Source organism: Hemicordylus capensis, chromosome 1 (genome assembly GCF_027244095.1).
Source record: "Hemicordylus capensis ecotype Gifberg chromosome 1, rHemCap1.1.pri, whole genome shotgun sequence".
In the NCBI taxonomy this organism is placed as follows: Eukaryota; Metazoa; Chordata; class Lepidosauria; order Squamata; family Cordylidae; genus Hemicordylus; species Hemicordylus capensis.
Window position 1 is genome coordinate 153,172,067 of NC_069657.1, and position 24,726 is coordinate 153,196,792.

At 42.4% G+C, this 24,726-nt stretch overlaps 1 protein-coding gene across 3 annotated transcripts in view; it reads left to right on the plus strand.

Moving 5' to 3' along the window:
• Positions 1-24,726, plus strand: part of LOC128340236 (cytochrome P450 27C1) — a 41,451-nt gene that overhangs the window by 1,324 nt on the left and 15,401 nt on the right. The window contains exons 1-5 of one of the 3 annotated variants that reach the window (XM_053285164.1): positions 1,357-1,639; positions 13,807-13,997; positions 16,598-16,797; positions 21,309-21,518; positions 22,278-22,441. In XM_053285164.1, coding sequence (XP_053141139.1) covers positions 13,888-13,997; positions 16,598-16,797; positions 21,309-21,518; positions 22,278-22,441 — 684 coding nt within the window. In that variant the 5' untranslated portion in view covers positions 1,357-1,639; positions 13,807-13,887. Of the gene's footprint in view, positions 1-1,356; positions 1,640-13,806; positions 13,998-16,597; positions 16,798-21,308; positions 21,519-22,277; positions 22,442-24,726 lie in introns of those variants that run through there. The other 2 variants (XM_053285163.1, XM_053285165.1) reach the window with 2 other exon arrangements.

Sequence of the window (24,726 nt, forward strand, 5' to 3'; positions counted from 1 at the left end):
TTTCAGTCTATGGCACAGGAAGAGTTAACAGAATCTCTTCTCTCTCTCTCTCTCTCTCTTCTCTCTCTCTCCCCCCCGCTTCAGATAGGGATTCATGGAGCCTGGTTTGTAGAGACCTGAAGGCAGTTATGACTTTTTAACTCTTCAGAAAATAAAATCAGTCTGAGTTCTGAAAGGTAAAACGTCAGTTAGAGTGAGGGTTTCGAAGCGGAAGTCGGCTTAGCTGTCGTATCCATGCTGGATAATTGTTCATAAATGTGTGGAGATCCTGTTTCTCCATATTCTTCTCCACGGCTCTGTTTTCTGAGGCTACGACACAGTTACTAGGGAAACATGCGTTGCATTGTAAATTGCATTACTTTGGGCCCGGCGGCGGCGATTAGTATTTGTTTACTATGGTATTTGCACATAGAATGTTGTAGTCAAGGAAGTGTATGCCGCGGAGGCTTTCTTTTAATTTTTCTTTTCAAATCGATCTCTTCTTCTGACCACTCAGGAACCTGAATGAACATGGATGGCAAAGGCGGGGGTGGCGATATTTAAATGGTTTAGTCATGTCTGAGAAATGACTTCTGAGATGTGCATTATTTAGGTGTGTGTTTTTTTTCTCTCTCTCTCTCTGTTCCTCGGAGTATTTGCCACAAACCTGACGAGATACTGTGGTCGGAAATGCCTCCCTTCACTTATTAGTCTGAGACACGTAGCTTCTACATGAAAATGAGTAATTGAGAACTTGACCAAAATGCGTTTTCCTCGCCTCTGCTTGTGTGCCACGGCGTGGAATGTCCGGCGACTACTTTTTGGGCCCAGAACTAACTAGAGTTTCCCCCTCCGCTCTAGTGAGAGACCACTGTGTCCCTGTTTCCTTCTACAGGTCCCTGCGGGGGAGGTTCTATATTTATTTGTCTCTGGGCCTTATATTTGCACACACATGGAAGCTCTTAAATGCAATTATGGGGACTGAGACGGCAAAAAAGGAGGCAGAGAGGCAGACGCCGCTCTTACCGCCGGGCGAAAAGTTACACAACTATCCCCTCCTCACTCAGCAGGAGGCGGGCGGTTTGAAAAACACGCCTGGTATCCCTCCTCCCCCGCAGCCGCCGGCTCCCCTCCCTGTTTAAAGAGAGCGCAAAAGGTGGAGGCGGCACGGCAGGCCGAGGGAAGCAAGCAACGGCCGCTCCTCGAGCAGCTATTTCTACGGGTGCCCAACTGCTGCCAACAGGCAACAATTAACGGCATTTCCTCCGGACCCCCCCCCCGCGCGCTTTCACAAGGCCCGCGGGGTGGGGCGGGAGGCGATGCGCGTTGTCTTGCGTTCATTCGTCCTCTGGTCTTCCCATTGGCTGGTGGGAAGGCGGGCCGCACGTCCCACTTATGGGGGAGCGAGCGCGGCAGTTGTCTTATTTTCCCGGCAAGAATGCGTAAGCTTCAAGGGAAGCTGAGATTTTAGTGAGATGTTTCATTTGGCTCTTGCCTGCCTGTTTTTCCACATCTGGTTCTATGGATTCTCCTTCCCCCATCACATAACAGGATGGTTGCCATGGAACAAGAGTGTTTTCACACCACATAATATATAACACATTTGCACGCCCTAAGGACTTGGTGCTGTTGCCATCCACACTGTTGCTGTCTCACACAGGTCCAGTTATTTTGCACTGTATCTGGGACTGCTATATATTTAGTTTATTTCACAAAGCTGAGAGGTGCTAGTATGTTGAAAAGCGAAGAAGATTAAATATCCATCTGTATATTTCTCCAAGGTGTTCCTGTCGCTAATCCCATGTGTGACAGCTCTCGCGAGGGTTTGAAAGCAAGCAGCCGGCAAGGGGAGAGGAAAGCGGCGCCACCAGTAGACATGCGGGGTGGGGGGAGCAGGCAGGGGAGAAACTTGTGGTGGGTGGACGGGGAGAAGACAATGTTAGTGTTCTGGCAGAGAAGAAAATGGCCACAGGCAGGGGAAACCAGAGGCGCAGATACTCTGTGCCCGGCCCAGCTAGTATATATTAAAGTCATAAGAACAGCCCTGCTGGATCAGGCCCAAGGCCCATCTAGTCCAGCATCCTGTTTCACACAGTGGCCCACCAGATGCCGCTGGAAGCCTACAGGCAGGAGTTGAGGGCGTGCCCTCTCTCCTGCTGTTACTCCCCCGCAACTGGAACTCAGAGGCTTCCTGCCTCTGAAGCTGGAGGTGGCATTTAGCCCTCTGAGTAGTAGCTGATGATAAACTTCTCCTCCATGAAGTTATCCAAACTCCTCTTAAAGCCATCCAGGTTGTTGGCTGTCACTACATCTTGTGGCAGAGAATTCCACAAGCCGATTATGCGTTGTCAACAAACTTCCGTTTGTTGGTCCTACATTTCCTGGCAATCAATTTCATGGGATGACCCCTGGTTCTAGTGTTATGTGAGAGGGAGAAGAATTTCTCTCTATCCACTTTCTCCACCCCATGCATGATTTTATAGACCTCTATCATGTCTCCCCGCAGTCGTCATTTTTCTAAACTAAAAAGCCCCAGGTGTTGTAGCCTTGCCTCATAAGGAAGGTGCTCAGGGCCCCTGATCATCTTGGTTGCCCTCTTCTGCACCTTTTCCAGTTCTACAATGTCCTTCTTTAGATGTGACCAGAATTGTACACAGTACTCCATGTGTGGCCGCACCATAGTTTTGTATAATGGCATTATAATCTATCTATCTATTTATTTCTCCGAGGTGTACCCGTCATGAATCCCCTGTGTGGCAGCTCTCGTGAGAGTAGCTGCCTGGGAGATAGCGATGGGGAGACAATGATGGTGGCAGGCCAGGCCAGCCACTGGGGATGGGGAGACGATGGAGCAGCCGGTCGGCCAGAAAGCCAAGCATGCGTGTGTGTGGGGGGGGGGGGGGGGACAGCAGCGGTGGGTGGGTCAGCTGGAGGCATAGATACTCTGCGCCTGGCCCAGATACTCTATATATTTAATTCTCTAAGGCATACCCATGGCTAATCCCATGTGTGGCAGCTCTCACGAGAGTTCGGAGAGCTGCCGGATAGGCTAGCCACAGGAAGGGTGGGAGAGGGAAAAAGCCAGGTGTGTGGGGGGTGGGAGGGAGAGAAAATAACGTTGACAGGGGAGACGGCACTGAGTGGGGGGCGGTGGCAGAGCAGGCAGCTAGAGGCACAGATGCTCTGTGCCCGACCCAGCTTGTGTGTGTGTGTGTGTATAAATTATCCAAGGCATACCCATAGCTAATCCTATGGGTGGCAGCTCTCGTGAGAGTTTGCAAGCAGAAGCACCTGATTGGACAGTGGGGATTCCATATGCAGATAGGGAGGAGGAACCTGTGGCACTGTGGTGATTGGCCAGTTGGGATTCCATATGCAGATAGGGAGGAGGACCCTGTGATGGTTAAGCTCAGTTGGAATGCAACTGTTACTGGTCAGAAGATGTTCTTGATTGTAGAGGAGAGGAATCTATCTTGTCTTATCTATCTATCTATCTATCTATCTATCTATCTATCTATCTAAAAGGGTAGTGGGCAGGGGTCTGCAAAGAGAGGGGTCATGAGGGAGGAAAGAGCCCCTTCAGGAGAAAGAGGCTGCTGTTGTGTGAATTAGATAAGGGGGGGGGAGTACTGTTGACTCAGGAAGGGAGGGAGAGAGAAAAGAATGGAGGGGAAGAAAGACAGAGGGAAAGAGTGAGTGGAGGAGAGAGAAAAAGAATGGAGGGGAAGAGAGAAAGAAGGAGGGGTGAGGGATGGTCCCAATCCTGTCAGCGGCTTGAGGAGAACAAGCAGCCATGACAGTGGCAGCAAGGAAGGGCCCAGTCAACCACTGCTACTGTTTTGGGCTACTGAGGCCATTGGCGAGGGAGGCAAGGGGCAGGCCCAGGCCTGTCAGTGGCCTGGGGGGGAACGAGTGTCCATGGCGGTGGCGGCAGTGAGGAAGGGCCCGGTCAACTGCTGCTCCTGTGGGGAGGAGTGGGGCTTGGGTGAGGAGGTCTCTGGGGATAGGGGGCTGCAGCTTGGCTAATAGGCGCCAGCAACGCTGCAGCCGCGGCCAAGAGGGATAGAGTAAAGAGATGGAGGAGTAACCGAGAGGGGTGAGTGGAATGGAAGCAACCAGATGGAAGAGGTGGTGAGGGGGGAGAGACTTCTGAGGTGAGGGGGGCTATGGCAGGGGGTGAGGGGAGCAATCAAGTACTAGCGTGCAGATGCTCTGCACAGGTTAAGCTAATATTATCAGTTTTATTATCAGTCCCCTTCCTAATAAATCGAACAAATAAATAATAATAAATAATGATCCCTAGCATGGAATTGGCGTTTTTCACAGCTGCCACACATTCAGTTGACACTTTCAATGAGCTGTCCACCATGACCCCAAGATCCCACTCCTGGTCAGTCACCAACACCTCAGCTCCCATCAATGTATACTTGAAGATGGGGTTTTTCGTCCCAATGTGCGTCACTTTACACTTGCCAACACTGAACCACATTTGCCATTTTGCTGCCCACTTACCCAGTTTGGAGAGATCCTTTTGGAGTTCCTCACAATCTCTTTTCGATTTCACTACCCTAAATAGTTTGGTATCTGTAAATTTGACTACCTCGCTGCTTACCCCAACTTCTAGATCATTTATGAATAAATTTAAAAGCACCGGTCTGAGTACATATCCCTGGGAGAACCCACTTCTTACTTCCCTTCACTGTGAAAACTCTCCATTTATCCCTACCCTCTGTTTCCTGTCCTTCAACCAGTTACCAATCCACACATGTACTTGTCCCCTTATCCCATGACTGCTAAGTTTTCCCAAGAGTCTTTGATGAGGAATTTATTAGCATCAACTAATAGTTGAAATGCTTATTAGCTTCAACTCCTAGACATCAGATGCTAATCACAGAAAATGAATAGTTCACCCCTTGACTTGAGTAATCACCCCCAAATACTCAGGCTTTGGAAAAACTTTGGAGAAGTAAGTTCTATAGTTGTGGGGCTGGCACTTAGATGTCCCCTGCCCCCACATCATTAAGATGATGCTCTCATGAATTTAAATAGTCATGGCAAGATGTGGAGAAGAGCAAAAAATATATGACCCGTTTAGGGCTTTGTTGTTTGAAACCATGCCCTTGAATTGTGAAACAGCCTTGTCAAACCCAGTACCATAAATGCAGCACACTAGCCAAAAGGCAGTATAAATGCATGAATTTCAAACTGTAAACCTACAACTCACATGGCCTACTTAACAACATCTTTTCAGTCTTTTTTATTTTAAAGTCTTTTCAGTCAGCTCACACCTACATCGAAACTCTAGCCATGATTAGAAGCCATGTAGGACCTAAATTGCAGCTCCTGGATTAGATTAGGAGAGATAAAGCTGAGTGTCAACAACATATTGAAAGGACCTCACCTCTCTCCAAATCTACTTGCACGTTCAATAAGAGGGAGAATCAGATGGCATCTCTCTCTCTCTCTCTCTCTCTCTCTCTCTCTCTCTCTCTCTCTCTCTCTGGCTGGAGCAGAAAGCAAAGGAACATAGGAAGCTATATATTGAGTCAGACCATTGGTTGGTCTAGCTCAGTATTGTTTTCATAGACCGGCAGTGGCTTCTCCAAGGCTGCAGCAGGCAGAAGTCTCCTCATCCTATCTTGGAGATGCCAGGGAGGGAACTTGAAACCTTCTGCTCTTTCCAGAGCGGCTCCATCCTCTGAGGGGAATATCTTACTGTGCTCACATGTAGTCTCCAATTCATATGCAACCAGGGTGGACCTTGCTTAGCTAAGGGGACAAGTCATGCTTGCTACTACACGATCAGTCTTTATCATAAGGAGATGATGTTTAATTACTTATTAGTACTCTTTCAGACCACCCCACTGGACCATATCATAACTTTCAAGGGGAAGACACTGCATAGTCACATTTACAATCTCTAAGTAACTTAGCTATTTTCATACAAAAGCCCAACACATACTTGACCACCTTGGGCAAGAAGAGTAAATTGGAGAGTGGTATATAGCTACCCAGATCAGAAGGAACCAAAGTTTGTGTGTTTTAGAAGAAACTATACATCTTCCTTAAAGGAAGCAAGAACTACATGCTCCAGAAGAGAGGCACGTATCTCTCTAACCAACCAACCAACCAACCAACCCAGTTTCCCCAGTTTCTCTCTCATACGCAGTCCTCTTCCACTGAAAAAAGCTACTCTGGAGAGTTTCCCAATCCTCTTCAGGAGGCATAGACAGGAGAGGACAGCCACTCCCGCCTGCTTATCATGCTAACAGAAGTGCCTAGAGCAGTGGGATCTTTGGATCCAAGCATTTGCCCACTTCCTTAGAAAATGACAACTGAAACTGACTCATCCACAAAATGTGACAAGAGGGCCAGGGGCACTCCTAAAATTAATTCTGTAATCAATGTAGCATATAAGTCAGCAGATGGGAGCAATATTTTCCTGCAACATGTACGAAAATGTCACAGCATGCAATCAGTGTTCCCTCTAACAGGGATTCCCAGATGTTGTTGACTGCAGCTCCCATAATTCCCAAGCAAAGGCTTTTGCAGCTGGGGTTGCTGGGAGTTGTAGTCAACATTTGGGCGTCCCTGTTAGAGGGAACACTGCATGCAACCAAGGCTGCTGCCTTCTATTAAGAGCTAGAATGTAGTAGTAGTAGTAGTAGTAAATAATAATAACAACAAATTGTTCTCTGGGCGGCTCACAACCCAGCATTAACATGAAGTGAAAACACATAACACATTAAATCTTAACAGACCAAAGAGGGAGGGATACAAAATATAATACAAAACAATTTAAAACTTTTTAAAAATCAATTTTTAAAAATCAAGATTTTAAAGGCCTGAGTGAACAAAGATAACCACCCAGAAAAGCTCACCTACAATCCACCCCCACTTTCCCCCTCATAACACAAGATTTTTGCCAGATGGCACTGGCTGACATGATATATAGCAGTAAGTCAGTGGGAGAAGGATTATGCATTTTCAAAAAACTTTCAGTGGCTCTGTGTGCCGAAGACTTCTTGCACAGCCGAGTGTCCCCATAGTCTGGGGAAAGTGGCACATACTTATGTAAGTGGGAAAGTATTTTAACAGCGAGGCGAGAAATGCAACCTCCCCACCCCCCCACCCCCCCGCTGAACTGCACAAGCAGCCTTCAGCCCAGGGATGCTGAAGGCTCTTTGCAAATGTGCAACCCTTCTCCTGCTCACTTACTGCTGCGTAGCATGTCAACCACTGTATGGACGCAATGATGTCAGAGAAGAAAGATTTATTCACCACTGTCACTGCCACAAAGCCAGGGCTCTGACTTATACTGAGTTCTCCCTGCTACTTAATTGCATATAGCTTTTCAGAACAGTAAGAGAAGAGACTGAGTTCTAGCATGGGGGAGAGAATGTTTAGGAACAATAGTGTCAATTGTTCATGTCATTTCTTTATTCCAGAAGCTAACTAGTGCTTGCAGTATCAGATAAAAACTCCTCCGAGAGCAATCAAGAACATTTAGATTCATTAGTCTTTGTGGAAAGACTATCCCAAATGGTCCGGGATATGTACACATCAAACATGCAGTCTGTACCAAGTAAAGATTTGTCCATGACTAGGCATCACCTAATGGCACAGTGGAGAAGTAACTTGTCTAGGGAACAAGGGGTTGCTGGTTTGAATCCCCACTGGTATGTTTCCCAGACTATGAGAAACACCTATACAATATAGCAGCAATATAGGAAGATGCTGAAAGGCCTCATCTATCTCACACTGTGCAGGAGAGGGCAATGGTAAACCCCTCCTGTATTCTACCAAAGAAAACCACATGGCTCTGTGGTCAGCAGGAGTCAACACTGACTCGACGGCACAACTTTACCTTTAGAGTGTCGTAATTACATCTCCCGCTTGTAGTTCTCCAGCCTTCTTACAAAAAACAAATTCCAGTGGTTGACTTCCTAATGGTGCATGCCTGCTTCAAACAAAAGCACTAGCCTCCTCGGTTCTGAAGCACAGGTGCTCTTGTGCAAGAGTGCAGTGATTTTCTCCATTTCCCCTGTGCTCTAGAACTGCTCTTTGACTTATGGAAATGTATCCCTGACTGCTGTGCAATCCTCAGCAATGTGTTTCTGCTGTCAAATGTGCTTCTGGAACAAAGGGCGAGCAGCAAGAATTGCTGTGCTCTTGAGCAAGAGCACCCACACTTAGGAAGTGTGTGTGTGTGTGTGTGTTTTAGTGCTGCATGTGTGCCTTGTTAGAAGCACATGCACACAGGATATCAGCTGGTGTATGACTGTGCTTATATTAGTCATGATATATTATGAGACAGTCCCATGGTAGTCATGGTGGTCATGAATTCCTGAGGTGCACCAGACGATGGGGCTTCAGCATGGATGTTTTAACATTGTTTTACCAGCACTTCATAAATTACAGTATCAAAAACCACTGAAAGAAGGTACAGTTTTCCCAAGCTTATCATTTTTTGTTGATTGACCAGGACCACAGCAAAATCTCAGCACCATTTCCAGTCAAAAACCAGACAGGAACAGGTTTTGCAGTACAAAATACACTCTTGTACTCCCAGTTAATCTAATCTAATCTAATCTAATCTAATCTAATCTAATCTAATCAGTCTCTTCTCCCAGTTTCAGACTCATAGTAATATGGGTTAGAATCCCCACTTTAGCCATGCATATGCTAAAAGAAACTGGACACAACAGCTATATATCCACAATCCTGGTTGTACAGTACAATAGTTAAATGATTTGAAAGGGCAACTAATTCAGTGTAAGCAATCATCTTAAAAACTATATTACGATTTTGTACATATAAACAATTTTTAACAGTTTAATGGGAAACCAAAGGATATGGTAGTATGCAAACATGACTCAACTTGCAGTAATACATAGTTGCATAAGAGTCTTATGCAAACCAACTTATACAACTATTTAAATTGATTAATAAAACCATGTCAGCTTTATCCATGTGTGTACTGAAACAGTTAACACAACAGCTACATATCTACAATTCAGTGCAATCAGCTCAAAAACACTTATTACAATTTTGTACATCAGAACAGAGAACTCTTAACAGTTCATTGGAAAGCCACAGGAAATGGTAGTACACATATATGACTCAACTTGCACTGCTATGTAGTTTTTTTGTTCAGGTCTTATGCAAACTATTCAACATACAACAATGTAAATGGATTAATAAAGCCCTGTTAATAGCACAGTGAATAGAAGAAGAATTAATCTGAAACCTCTCAGTAACCACAGCAGCTACTTAAATGATGCAGCCTGACACACAGAGAATGTTCCATGCATCACACCATATGTGAAAGGGGGGAGGGAGCTCACTGGTTTTACAATGAAGGTTCTGTTTGTCAGTAACCTGACTCCAACATTTAAGCCAGAGCATACTTTGCACTGCTTTGGTTAAAGGGAAACAACTTTGATTTAGAAGAGCTGTAGCTATAGAGCGTATTCACTGTAGTGTTGAGCAGGAAAGCAGGAGTTATTTCCCCACCACCACCACACACACACCCCTGTTTATTTGCATGTGATGTGTTACATGACATCTGCTAGAAACAAAACATTTTAATGAATGGAACAAAGATCAAGCGCATTGGCTGCAAAATTTCAAACAGCTTACAGCCATGTCACCATATGGAATTCATGTACAAAATACCATTCAGAGCCCTAAACCAGTGCTGGAAACTTTAAAAACACAGATGTCAACACAATCTGTGCCTCAAATGGCTTGCATTCTTCTTTATTATTGTTTTTAAAATATAATAGAATTTGCTTTTCTTACTTTGCTGAAATATTTATCTATTTTCCTGAAAAAAATAAAGCATATACACTGAAAACAAAAATTCATTGAATAATTACATCATGCTCTTTAGGGCATTATGCTTATGCTCCAAATGTTTACACACACATACCCCACTCCAAAATAACATTGCCTATCTAAACATGATGTTGGTAACAGCCCACTCTTATAATTAATATTGTGTTGACAGATTGCTTCAAATTAAGCTTTCATGTCCTGATGCTGGCACAATACCAGAGCTCATGACATTGTACCAGTACTGGAAATTAACCTTAGAACAGCAGTGAAAGTTGCCCCCTGCTGTGACACAGAAGTAGTGAATGAATCTTGCATTGTATTGGTTGGGACAGTGAGTAAGTAGGGTTGATTTTAGGGTTGATTTTATTAAAAACCACATCATTCTACAATACACTTATTTACGGTATTCAGAAATCACAATAGATAGATACATCAGCAGGTACATCACAATTTCCTTTTCTTTCCCATTCCCAAAAACAACAGCAATCCAAACTCCACATGCTAAAAAGAACTTATAAGTAATTACAAATCAGTGGCGGATGGTGGTTCCTGGGACTGGGGAGGCTCTAGGTAGGTGATGGGCAGGTGATGGGTGGAACCAGAAGTAGTGAGAGGTGGAGCCAGGACTAGGTGGGTGCCTTAGCAATAACTGGCAAAGTGCAGATTTATAGCTAATGAGTGGGCTCAAAATACAGACACACACATGAGCACGCAAATCTCAGTTGCTCATCAGCAGAAATATGGACATCAGTTACTTTATAGCGCTTTCACTGTCTCCACATCTGGACTAAATTTGATGCAAATCCAGGTCCACAAGTTAGATCTCTTGCACCTCAGATGTTTATGTGTCTGCCATCTTGGATTGGGGTGGATGTCATCATTACAAACTGCACCATTGAGGTGTCCCTGTGTGTCACTCACTACAGCTGTAGCAAATTTGGTTCAAATCGGTTAGATAGTCCTCAAGTTATTGCACTTGCACCTCAAATGTTTGTGTGTCCACCATCTTGAATTGGGTTGGATCACAATCTTTGCTGTTGAGCTGTTCCTATGTGTCCCTAAAGCTGTAGTAAATTTGATTCAAATCAGTTAAGCGGTTCACAAGTTAACTCATTTGTGCCTCAAAAGTTTATGGTTCTGCCATCTTGAATCAGGGTGGATAACATCATCACAAACTACACCACTGAGGTGTCCCCGTGTATCACTTACTACAACTGTACCTAATTTGATTCAAATCAGTTCGACAGTCCACAAGTTAGGCCACTTGCACCTCAAACATTCACATGTCCACCATCTTGGATTGGGGTAGATGACATCATCACAAACTACGTCATTGTGTCCTTATGTGTCCCTACAGCTGCAGCAAATTTGGTTCAAATTGGTTAAGCTGTTCACAAGTTAGCCCACTTGCACCTCACATGTTTTCACGTCCACCATTTTGAATCAGTGTGGATGACATCATCACAAACTATGCCGTTAAGGTGTCCCTGTGTGTCACCAACTGCAACTGTACCCAATTTGGTTTCAGTGGGTTAGACAGTCCACAAATTAGCTGGCTTGCACCTCAGATGTTCACGCAACCACCATCTTGGATGGAGGTGGATAACATCATCACGCACCACACTATTAGATCATCCCTATGTGTCCCTACAGCTGTAGCAGATTTTGTTCAAATTGGATAAGCAGTTAGTCCACTTGCACCTGAAAAGTTTGTGTCCACCATCTTGGATTGAGGTGGATGACATCATCACAAACTATGCTGTTGAGGTGTCCCTATGTATCCCTCACTGCAACTGTACCTAATTTGGTTTAAATTTGTTAGACAGTCCACAAATTAGCTTGCTTGCGCCTTGAATGTTCATGTGGCCGCCATCTTGAACTGGAGTGGATGACTTAATCACACACCATGTCATTTGGACATCCCTATGTGTCCCTGCAGCTGTTGCAAATTTGGTTCAGATTGGTTAAGCGGTTCACTTGTGCCTCAAAAGTTTATGCATCCGCCATCTTGGATTGGGGTAGATGACATCATCACAAACTACGCCATTGAGGTGTCCCTATGTGTCCCTACAACTGTACCCGATTTGGTTCATATTGGTCCAGCCATTGCGAAGTTGATAGTCGGGGGACACATGGACACACTGACACACACACAGAATGCCAGGTGATCTCATAAGCCTACTGGAAAGTAGGCTAAAAATCACAAGATAGATGAACTGACTGATCAATGAAGAAGAATCACAGTGGCACTGGGGAAAACACTGAGGACGAGAGAAAGGGGGGTGGAGGAGCGGCAGGCAGGCTGAAATGGGCTGAAAACCGGTGGGGGTGGGGAGCTGAGGGGGAGGGGAGAGGAGGGAGGAGGGCCGAGAATGAGGGGCAAACTAGAGGCACAGATGTTCTGCGTCTGGGCCAGCTAGTTTTATATATCACTTGCCAGATTTACAGCATAATTCCATCCACACTTTCTTAGGCACATAGGAAGCTACCTTATACTGAGTCAGACATCTAGCTCAGTATTGTCTGTACAGTTTGGCAGCAGCTTCTCCAAGGTTACAGGTAGGATTCTCTCTGCCCTATCTGGAGTTGCCCAGGAGGAAACTTGGAACCTCTTGCATGCAGGCAAGCAAATGCTCTTCCCAGAGTGGCCCCATCCCCTAAGGAGAATATCTTGTAGTGCTCACATATAGTCTCCCATTCAAATGCAAACCAGGGTAGATGTTGCTTATCAAAGAGGACGATTCATGCTTGCTATCACAAGACCAGCTCTCCTTCCCTTGATAATTAATCCCACTGAACTCAGTGGAATTTTTGGGTAAATAAATACACATAAGATTGTGCTATTAGGAGGTTGTATCAGCTGTAAGCCACTATTTGCACTATAGTAGCCAAAGTTCCTCCATAGTGTTTGGCTGTTCAGCATAATTTCCAAATGATCACAGGAATTCTCAACTGTAGTTTATTTTTCTTTAAACAGACTTAATTGCTCAGTTTTGAAATAAAATGGTTCTGGCTTACAGCACACTTATGTAAAATAATCTCCTGGGAAAGGCACTTTTTTCTTCATATTTCATATTTCCCAGCAGTTATGTCATAATTGTCCATCTGTTTTCACCAGTTGGCATTCACAGATTAGTTAGCAGGGATGCACTGTTGTATGAGTAAGAATTTCCCCACCCAAAACTATATATCATTCTGCAATGTATTTAAAACAATAAATCTACTCTAAGGTGGGGGCATTTAAGTGCATCCATTTTCTCCTGGCAATCAGTACAGATCATAAATAGAATTTACCAAGAAATGGGGCGATTAGTACTGTTCTGTACAACAACAAAACAGACAAAAATGGAAACCTTTACTCAGTAATGTGCTCAGGGAATCACTTCAAACTATTTAAAATTTTGGTGCATTTTTCATGTTGGGTTTGTAAGTATTTCCTAATTCTCTGGTTTGATTCTGGTTCAGATACTAACTGTAAACATGGTTTAGTCTTGTTCAGATACTACATATAAAATGGTTCAGATGTGTATAATGTAGATTAATGTCAATCTACATTACATGTGCAATGTAACTCCTGTACATTTAATACATAATGAGGTCATTCAAACAACCGAAAACTGTGTCCTACCCAGATTTAGGAGCTCTGTGTGCTCCCAATTTTCAGATGAGTGGGTGCAAACAACTAGGATGGAGGAGGGAGAAGTGATTGTGTGCAAGCAAGGTAGGAGGAAAAGCCAGCTGGGCTGAGAATGAGTCCAATGAGAAGCTGGATTGAACTTCGAAAAGCAAGATATAAGTAGGAGGTTTTCAGTGTAGGATATACCCTCCAGGATTTGCGTTTCTGCTAGTTTGAGCTAGGCTCTGTGTAGTTCATTATTTCTAACTGCATATTAATATGATCTGTGCAGATAAGGGTACATTGTTGTATAAATATATTTTGCTAAGAATGGATAGTTTATTCATTTGTAATTTACTTTTTATTTATAGCAAAAGCACGCTCAGGAATATGGAAAAATTTTCAAGTCTCATTTTGGTCCCAAATTAGTTGTATCCATTGCAGATCGAGACATGGTGGCCCAGGTTCTCCGGGAAGAAGGATACATGCCACAACGAGCTGACATGGATTCGTGGCAGGAATATAGGGATCTACGAGGGAGAGCTACAGGACTTATATCTGCGTGAGTGCCATGGTATCTTTGTCTTTGTGTTGCCAAACTATGTTTCTATCCTTATGCCTTGTAGAGAAGTCTGATGATGTGTTTAGAACTGTTTTTGCTTTAAGTGTTTCTTTAAAGAATGTGTTTGTAATATGATAATATACCTTTGAGAAGAGTGTTGGCAAATGCCTATGGGGAACATTCAGAGTAATTACAGATGTAATGTGCAGAGGTGCACCTAGGTAATTTTGAAGCCTGGACCTAAAGGCCTTGGAGGCCCCACCTCCCCTGCAAATTAAGCATCATCATGCTTGGCCAGGCGACCACACCACCCAGGACAGACTAAAGAGTATTTGGGGGCCCCTAGGGGCTGTGGAGGCCCTGGACTTTGGCCTGGAAGTCCAGGGTTAAGAGTGCCTCTGGTAATGTGCCTATTCAAAAGAAAGCCAATCCCTTTATGAGTCACAGGCATTCTTCTCCTTTCACAGGGTAAATTTGCAGCAGCTAAGGGCTTTGTGTAATAAGAGCTGGATTGTGCATTAGAAAAGGTCAGCAAAATCTCAATGATACAATATGGACCAAAATAAATATATCTATTCTGTAATTCCAGGGATGGAATGTTCTGTCTACATTTGTTAACCATGCGGTCCTTTGTGATTTGAGATGTACGTTATGTTGCAGTCTACCCCACGGTTATTCACACTTGTTGAAATCAATAAGATTTCATTACTGTAGACTGGATTGCAGCTTGATTATTTCATGGTAAACATTCCAAACTACATGGCACAACTGGTGGCAGTGGTGGTGGGGAAGCAAAAAAATTCATCATCAAACTGTATTAATATAAGAGAAATTGTCTCTGGTATTGGAAGGATCTAATGAGCATTCTTCCTGACTATTAAAAAATTGCAGCTCTACTCAAATTACCTTTCAATAGTGTGAGACAAAGGAATTACATTCCAGTTAAAACTCATTCATTTTTCTAAACTTTTTGTGTTTGATATAGTAAGTACAAAATTAAGACGCAGTGATACAGACATATTCTGTTTTGCCCTAACGAGATCTCTCTCCCCTTTCCAAGTAACAGTGCTAATCACAAGCAACACCATGAGCTGCTTACTGGGAATGATATTAGCTCATTGGGTAAATGCTGTTACAAATGGGGAACGCGGGACTGAGCCCTATGCTGGGATGAAACTCATGTGGCCTCTACAAGACAGACTCTTCCTTTTGTGGGCCCTGATGACAGGAGTATATGGCTGTAATTTTAGATGGGGGAAAGGTGATGCAGTGGGGCTAGAGTCTATGTCCTGTAGCCCCACTGCATGCAACATAGAAACAGACAGAAGATTAATTCATGATGAGGGCCCTGTTATCCCTCAGGTCCCTAGCTCATGGCATGCCTTGTCCCAACCCCTTTTGCACTCAGCTGTTTAGTCCAGTACCAAAGAGCCCTATATGGAGCTGTAGCTCAGTAGGAAAGCATGGGCATGGCAGACATATTTTGTGTTGAATTCCTGAATGTTTTGTTTCCTTGGGAAAAGACACATACCAAGGGTGTGGCTATAACTGAGTGGATGGATTCAAAGAACCCGGGGGCCCCAGCTCCTGAGGCCCCCCCAGCTGTACCCCTCTCTATTTTCTTCATTATCTCCCTCACTCCGAGGGGCTGCTGAGGAGAGGGGTGAACACAGGCCCCCTTTCCCCTAGCTAAACCCCTAACACATACTGTACCTGTGCAGTGTGATAACCAATCAGAATGCTAGCATGTGGACTGATCCCTCCCTCAGATAGCTGTTTGACCTATTCATGCCTGAAACACTCTTTTTGCCCATCCTCCTTTTGGTTGACTGCCGGTTTCTGTATTGTCACAGGGCACCTTGTTACCTACTCTTCACTTCATACAGCTCATTTGCTCAGTTTATCATCATCCTAGCAGTAACTGGGACTAGGTTGGCAGGGAGACTATGAGCTGTTGGACACCACACCACTCCCATCTGGGCAAGTGCTCCTATCATGGCAAAGTAACAGGCAAGATGCAGACCCTCACCCCTGGTGGATATGGTGATGGACAAATTACAGCCACTCTTTCTAGTGTGTGCTCCATCATGGAGCCCACTCTGGAGTGTAAAAAGGGATTATTGTTCCATATCAGCTTACCATCACAAGAACAGACAGCTGAAATAGTCACAGCTTATATTTAACAGCATGAGTGGCAAAGTGAATTCTGATAGCATCGCAGAGGAATTGTCACATTATTTCCCCCCACATTTGTGCAGGGGGGCATAGATGCAATTCTGTCTCCACTCAGTCAGTGGGCGTAACTCATGGATAGGATCACTCTGATAGAATATCACTCATGATGTATAACAATACATTGCCTAAAATATGTAATTTATAGTAAGTACTATGTAATGTATAGTAAGTAGGTCAATGTAGCATTTGCCTCTTGCTGGAATCTGTATAAATAAGTAATTGTCACACAAATATTTTCCCATTTTCAAGTATAAACACATTTGCTTATTGCCTCCTAATGAGAAATTTTGTTTTTCCTTGTTGACAGTCCTATTCACTTAATTATTAGCAGGAAGTATGATCTAGATCATCTTTATTTTTTTCAGAGAGGGGGAACAGTGGCTAAAAATGAGGCGTATACTAAGACAAAAAATGCTAAAACCCAAAGACGTTGCCATTTTCTCAGGAGGAGTTAATGAAGTTATTGCAGATTTAATTAAGAGAATCCACATTCTCAGAAATCAAGAAGAAGATGGGCAAACAGTGACAAATGTTAACAGGCTTTTTTTCAAGTATTCAATGGAAGGTGAGAATGGTCATCCATAGTTAAAACCATGTGATTCTGTTAATTATTAGTACTGATGTAATTGCTGTTGCAATACTCAAATCAACAGGTGGAGCTGAATCCTATGGATGTGCAAAGGGCAAATTGCTATGATAAGTAATATTTAGCTAATGGGGATGGGTGGGTTGTGTCACATTACATCACAATAATAGTTTGCAGCATTGATTGTGCTTTTATTTTTTATTTTATTTATAAATACAAAAAATCCAGAAATATTAAATATTAGTGTCTAATCCCAATCTTTATAATATGAATTTAAGCAAAACAGTTAAAAAGCAAACAAAACAGTGACAATCAAAACAAACTTAAGAACAAACAAAAGGAAAGAGTCCTATGACATACATATAATTTTAAATTTAAACATATTTACATTGCAACAAATCTTATCTTAAATTAATCCATAAAACACAAATGGTTGTACATTATCTGAGTTTTATTGTTCCAATCATGAATAAAAGAGGGCATTTTTGAACAAATCTGTTTTCCCTCTTTTGTCCATATACAATTAGTTAATTTTACCATACTGGCCAAATCCCACACCTTCATTAACCACTCTTGCCATGTTGGATCATCAGTTTCCCCCCAGCGTGCTTTTCTTTAGTTGCACAAGGATGCATACCCAGCTGGTCTGCTTTGAATAGTAGCCCTTTGTATCTTCCACTCTTTATTGTTTTGTGTATTCAGTTGCTGCAAATGAGCTAAAAGTACGTTTTGCATTACTGTACAGCAGTGGAATATGGTATGTTGCTTTATGTCTGCCCCATCCATCAGTGCAATTTACTTTATGCAATATTTTCTTTTCTTTGTCTTATTTGTTAAATACCAGTGATCCCCAACATCCCAATAACACAGCCTATTTGTTTGTTTGTTTGTTTGTTTGTTTGTCAAATTTGTACACCGCCCCAAACTTTCATATCTGGGCAGTTAACAATAGCATAAAAAAAGCTAAAACATATACAAAAACTTAAAACAATGTAATATTTTAAAAATCATTCGCAGATTAAAACCTAAATTTTTTTTAAATGCAATTTTGAATTTGTGTTTTAAAGTCTTCAGAACCTCCTGTAAGCTAAAGCCAAAATAGGTGTCAGCACATGAATTTACACCTAGTTTGAGGAAATCTTTTTGAAATGCAGACTGAGCTTTCCTGGACATCATCAGTTTTGGTGTATATGCTCGAGATATTGGCCAACTGCATTACTGCAGTTTGTAGTCATCTCCATCACTCTTGGCCAATGAAGCTGCTGATTGCTTGGTACACTAACCTACCCCCATGCCTCCTAGATATGAAAATATTCCACTAGAGGCACCAGCTGAGTGCCAGCTGTCCTACGCAGTTTAGTACCTTAAGCACTGGCTGTTAGCAACTTGTGGATGTCTTACATTCTTTTGTGCAGTTCTTCATTTCTCTGTTTACATTTGTTACAGTCTGGTAGTAACCAGCCCTGTAAATAAGAAGTGGTGGGTGGTGGTGGGAGGCAAGTTTGGACTTTAACGCTACCACCAAGTGGAAGTCTTCATTCCCTGGCTGCCCCCACCAAACCGCCCACAGTGTCTCTCAGTCTCCAACAACAACTCAGTTAGAGTAGGATGGCAAGTAGGTGAGGGGTGGAGACAGGACTGGTTTGAGCCTACTGCAACTATTGCAACTGGAGGGGGGCACAACATTGTGGGGAGCCTCACTCTGGGCTGGAGTCAATACAGAACAGCAACAGGAGCTGGTGGGGAAGAGAGTTTCAGAAGCTGTATACTCACTCTAACCACTACACCATGCCAGCGTGGTGTAGTGGTTAGAGTGCTGGACTAGGACCGGGGAGACCCGAGTTCAAATCCCCATTCAGCCATAATACTAGCTGGGTGACTCTGGGCCAGTCACTTCTCTCTCAGCCTAACCTACTTCACAGGGGTGTTGTGAAAGAGAAACTTAAGTATGTAGTACACCGCTCTGGGCTCCTTGGAGGAAGAGCGGGATATAAATGTAAGTAAGTAAGTAAATAAATAAATAAATAAATAAGATGGGATTTCAGACCGGCTGGCCTGAGAGAGGAGTATAGGCAGGAGCCATGGGGCAGCTGAGAATGATGCCAGCCATGGAGAGCTGAAGGACCTGGCACTTTCTGGGTGCAAAGCGGGGGCTCTATCCTATCGGTTTTCCTTGCACATAAGAACCTACCTTGCACTGAGTCAGGACTTTGGTCAACCTAGCCCAGTACTGCCTAAACCTTTAAAGCCCTAAATGGCTTGGGGCTGGGTTACCCGAGAGAGCGCCTTGCCCCATATGTCTCTACCCGAACCTTAAGATCTTCTTTAGAGACCCTCTTCCAGGTGCCCCTTCCAAACGAGGTGAGGTGGGTTGCTACCAGGGAGAAGGCCTTTTTGCTGGTTGCATTCCATTTATGAAATAACCTCCCCAGTGAGGTTCGCCTGGCTTCATCACTTTGTTCTTTTAGACACCAGGTAAAGAATTTTTTGTTTACCCAGGCCTTTTAAATTTGGGTTTTCAGATTTGATCTGATTTTTAATTAATTTTCAAATGAGTTTTTAAGCTGCTTTGTATTGTATTTTATATTTTCTTTTCAGCTTTTTTGTCTCTTGTGATTTAATGTGTTAGGTGTTTTTATTTTTTGTTTTAATCCCTTGTGAGCTGCTCAGAGAACAATTTGTTATGGGGTGGCTAACAAACAATGTTGTTGATGATGATGATTATGATTTATTACCCTGATGGGCAGCAGTTCCTGAAGCTCCTTTCCAGCTTTGCTACCTGAAAACCTTGCAGTTAGAAATTGAACCTAGGACCTTCTGAATGCAAAGTGTACTGTATATTCTGCATACTGAATTCCTTAGATTAATGATACACAGTATGAAGAAGTCCTTCTTTTTCTCCATCCTAAACCTTCTGCCAATCAGCTTCATTGGATGACTCCTGCAATGAAAATGAGGCAAATAAAAATGAGGAAAGGAGAAGTTGCTTGGAGGCTGTTGTTAGTTCTCTTTCTTTTGTCCTAGATCAGGGCTGCTCAACTTTGGCCCTCCTGTAGATGTTGGCCTACAACTCCCATAATCCATGGCTATCGGCCACTGTGGCTGGGGATTATGGGAGTTGTAGTCCAAAAACATCGGGGGGGGGAGCCTAAGTTGAACAGGCCAGTTCTAGATTGTTGTTGTCGTCATCATCATCATCATTATTATTATTATTTTACATTTGTATCCCGCTCTTCCTCCAAGGAGCCCAGAGCGGTGTACTACATACTTGAGTCTCTTTCACAACAACCCTGTGAAGTAGGTTAGGCTGAGAGAGAAGTGACTGGCCCAGAGTCACCCAGCTGGTTTCATGGCTGAATGGGGATTTGAACTTGGGTCTCCCCGGTCCTAGTCCAGCACTCTAACCACTACACCATGCTGGCTCTCTTAGCTGAGGAGAGGAGCAGCTGAGGCATCAAGGTGCTAACAGCCTTTCCACTCTTTAGCCCAAAGGAAATTGGATGTACATGGGGCCCCCAAACCTAATTTTCCAGGAGGCCCCAGAATTTCTAGCACCAGCCCTGGGTCGGGAACAAAACTCAGAGACCTGCAGCAGCCAGGTTGGTCTCTGGGGCTATCTGAAGAGATCTTATTACACACTCATTTTAAAAGAACAGCACTGGCTGCCAATACATTTCTGGGTGAAATACAAAGTGCTGGTTCTTACCTATAGAGTCCTGAATGCCTTGTGTCCAAAGTACTTAAGGGAACGCTTTCTTCTTTATGAACATCACCACGTATTAAGATCATCTGGGGAGTTGCCACCTGCTCGACTGGTGGCAACTCAGAACCAGGCATTTTCTGGGGTTTCCCTGGGACTTTGGAAGGCACTTCCTAATAAAATTAGAGCCTGAATACATAAATAAAATTTAAGTTTGCAAGACTGAAATATATTCCTTTTTAAATGATTATTTGTAATTTCCATATGTATGTCTATATTATTGGCAATTTGGTTTTCCAAGTTGTGGCTCTGAGATTCCTCTTTATCCTGAAATCTGCTGCTGGATTGGAGGCCATAGATTTTCCTTTCCCCACCATCCTCAGTCTTGTCCTTCACTCCTCTCTATCTGCTGCTGTTAGCACACCTAGAGTTCCCAGTGGCAATTAATGTCTCGCACTTCCCACCCCCAGTTTGCAGACATGTGATGCTGTAATAAATCACTAGGGTGTGTGATATTCTCAGACATTTTCATAAAGAATTTATTTTGTTTATATTACATTTTTAAATATATTCAATTGAAATTGGTTGGACTTAAGTGTGGGTAACTATACAAGATTATAGCCATGCAGCCAATCATATAAATCTTGAGTGAATCAGGATTACTCCCAAATAGGGTTGCATAACTTGAATGTAGGAATTGCTACTTTGTCTTTGCTTTTAGTTCTGTAGTTTGCACTGAAAAGGAAAATAATACCCTCTGAGTTTTTGGTTTTTGGTTTTGCCTGTACAGCAGTGGCAAATGTTCTATATGAGTGCCGCTTGGGGTGCTTGGAAAATCACATCCCCCAAAACACTGTGGAATACATTGAAGCTTTGGAGTTGATGTTCAGCAGTTTTAAAACCACGATGTATGCAGGAGCTATTCCCAAATGGCTTCGTCCAATTATTCCTAAACCTTGGAGAGAATTCTGTAGATCCTGGGATGGACTCTTTAAATTTAGTAAGTTCTGAACACAAAATCTGTTTATATTTCACATTTTCAGGTATGTGGATGGCATTTGGTTTCTTTTCCTCAAAAACTGTAATAAGAAATGGCAACCAACTAAGGCAATTCAGGGTGTGGCAATTCAGAGAGGATGGCTCTGTAGTAAAAATCTGATGTGAAATTCTAGCTCTTTGATTAGAAAAGCTGAGATTTGTTAGCTGTGCAAGGACATTATAAAAAATACATGGTAAAAATGTGCATTGCTGCAACAGCTAGTACACAGCATAGTACATAGTACACAGCCACTGTAGCTGGGGATGATGGAAGTTGTAGTCTAACCACATGTGGAGACCCAAAGGTGAGAACTCCTGGTTTAGAGGAAAATCTTTTTCCCCTGCTATATTTTACTTGAAAAGCAAAAATATAATGATTATGGAAATATCCGCCATTTTAATTATAAGATAAAGATTTGTTGCTACAGCTTTAATGGTCACCTAGCTCATTTTCTGCTCTGGGTGCAATGTACCATATAACAAAATTTGTAGTGGAGATGTTGTTTGTGTCTTGCCAAATAGACTAGTTTGCTTGACAGATTTGGTGCTTTTCACTAAGGTTATCATCAGCCTTTGCTGGGGGTTGGTATTGTAGAGGGAGTCTAGTTCTGTACCTGCATAGATATGATTGCTTGTAGTCATGTTTATAAATAGGAAATAACAGCAAGGAAAATTAAATTTTGACAAAAACGTTCTCCTCTCCCCTCTTTTACTGACAAAGGTCAAATTCATGTTGACAATAAATTAAAAGATATAAAGTCCCTTTTAGACCAAGGAGAAGAGGTAAATGGCGGACTGCTCACAACACTGCTTAAGAGTAAAGAGCTTACAGTGGAAGAAATCTATGCCAATATGACGGAGATGCTTTTGGCAGGGGTTGATACAGTAAGTTTACTCTTATTGTTGTTAGCAGTAGTAACATGATGAGTAAAATTTTGTTCTTAATGAATGCACTACTCCCCTGTATATCTTACATTCTTTTAAACATGTATCATTTCTGTATGAGGGAACCATTTCTGATGCTACTCTGTATCCAGGTTCAACCCAGGGTGACATTGGAACAAGCATTAGGTCTGCATGCTTCCACCTATCCCTTACTCTCCCCCTGATGGTTTAAAGTAATGATTCCATGTTTATCTTAACTCTCAATATCCCTGACCCTGTGAGATAGAACCTACTTTTTAGAGAGTCAAGGGAAAATAAAAGTGCAACCCTCACAGATGTTGTTTTATTTCCAACAAAGCATATGCTTGACACTACTTTAGATTTTTTTTCCTATTACTGGTTTCACCAGCAGAAATATGAATGAATGCCATAATTAGATGTTAGTTCTACCATATAAGGAGAGGTGTCAGGATTACAGTAGAGGTCAGATCTGTGGATGCTTTTGCAGAGTAAACCTTATGATCAGAGGATTCTTTAAGAAAGATGACAAGAAAGAAGCTCTAAAAGAGAAAATTGTAAGAAGTTAGGTAATCAGAGGGACAAAGTGGTATTTGACAGTCTGGTATGGATAAGATTGCTTCATTTGTCTTCAAAGCAATATGAATATTAGATATTTGAATTCTACAAGTGTTTCCAGTAAATTCTATGGAAGTATGATGAAGAGATTATTTAAATAGAAAGTTTTATTTAAATAGAAAGTTTTATTTAGTAAAAAGCAACTCTGAATCTGGTAGCTGAATTTAGTGCATCCTGATTACAAGACTAGAGGAAACAAAGGAAACCTCATGGGCTCTATAATAAAATGAAGATCATTATTTTTTTGTGTCAAGTATGTTTCTCTTATGTTCTCTAAAAGTGGATACAGTAATTCTCAGGATTTTTTTGTTTCTTCAGAATAAGAAAATGCATTCATTCCTTCATTTTCCAGGCATATTTTCCATTTACACTGGAAGCAAACTTCTTTTTAAGCTAAATTGGCAGTGTCTCATGCCAACAGAGTCTTTGTTCTTATTTATATCTGCCTCTTTAGCTGGCAACGAGCAGTTTATCATAATTTTGTACTTCTTTTCTTTTCCTCCTGTGAGTGTATGGGGAAATAAGACCTGGCACTCTAGTGTTATGTTTTAGAATGTAAAAACTTCAGGCACATGAAAAGGTTGTTAAGGACTTTGAATAGAATAGTGCAGCTGTTACTGGGCTTCAAAGGAGTTCAGATATTTTAGCACAGTGCCAGTTTTGAAGAGGATGTGAAGGAACTGGGAACCTGAGAGGAGATGCTGTTTCTGTCACACTAACTTCTTATATGGTCAGGCACAGCTCCCAGCATCTACAGAGAGAAACAGTCCAGAGTTAAGTTTATTAAAAAGACAGTAATGCAGAATAAATAGAAAATGGCTGAAATGAAGGATTGAGGGCAAGATGTCCAACTTTTTACCTTGTTTTCTGAGAGAAGAAAAAGAGAGAATTAATTTTTTTTGTCAACTTCACTCAAAAATATGACAAATATTCTGATACATTTTAACATAGCACAAAACACAGCTCAAATTATCCATAGCTGTGGTAGTAAATCCCATATAAAGCTGCCAGAGAATTGAGATGTTTAGCTGCATCACTGCTCCAGGTCCCATCTCTTTTGGAAGTGTGGCTGGTGGTGATTCAAGATAGGGCTTTTTTCTGTGGTGGCCCTCAGGTCATGGAATCCCCTTCCCCTGGAGACCCAAATAGATGCTTTCATTATCTATATTTCGCTGTCAAACAAACAACAATATTCTTGTTTAGGCAGACATGCATTCCTGTTGATAGCGTTCCACTGCGGGTTTTGCTTCTCTTCTGTGTTCTTCAACTGGTTTTGTTTTTACTTAGTTTTATGGTATTTTAATTGCTTTTTAATGTGACTGTACACTGCTTTGGGCACCTCATGGAAAAGCAGTATACATAAATGAGAAATTTAAAATGAACACAATTAGTTCTATTACGCACATTAGATAAAATGCAAATGTGGGTAAATTAAAAGTGCAAGGGTTTTGTTTTGTTTTTTCTTTTAGTAATGTGTAGTGTCATAATATAGGCAAGAAAGAGTAATGAACGTCTACTTACCTGCCAAATAAAACCATATCATTCATACTGACTTTTGAATGCATTCAGTCATATGAGAGAGGTTCCACCTTCCAAACAGACAGTGAATTATTGTGCTCTCACACACACCAACTTTCTGTTTTCAGGTT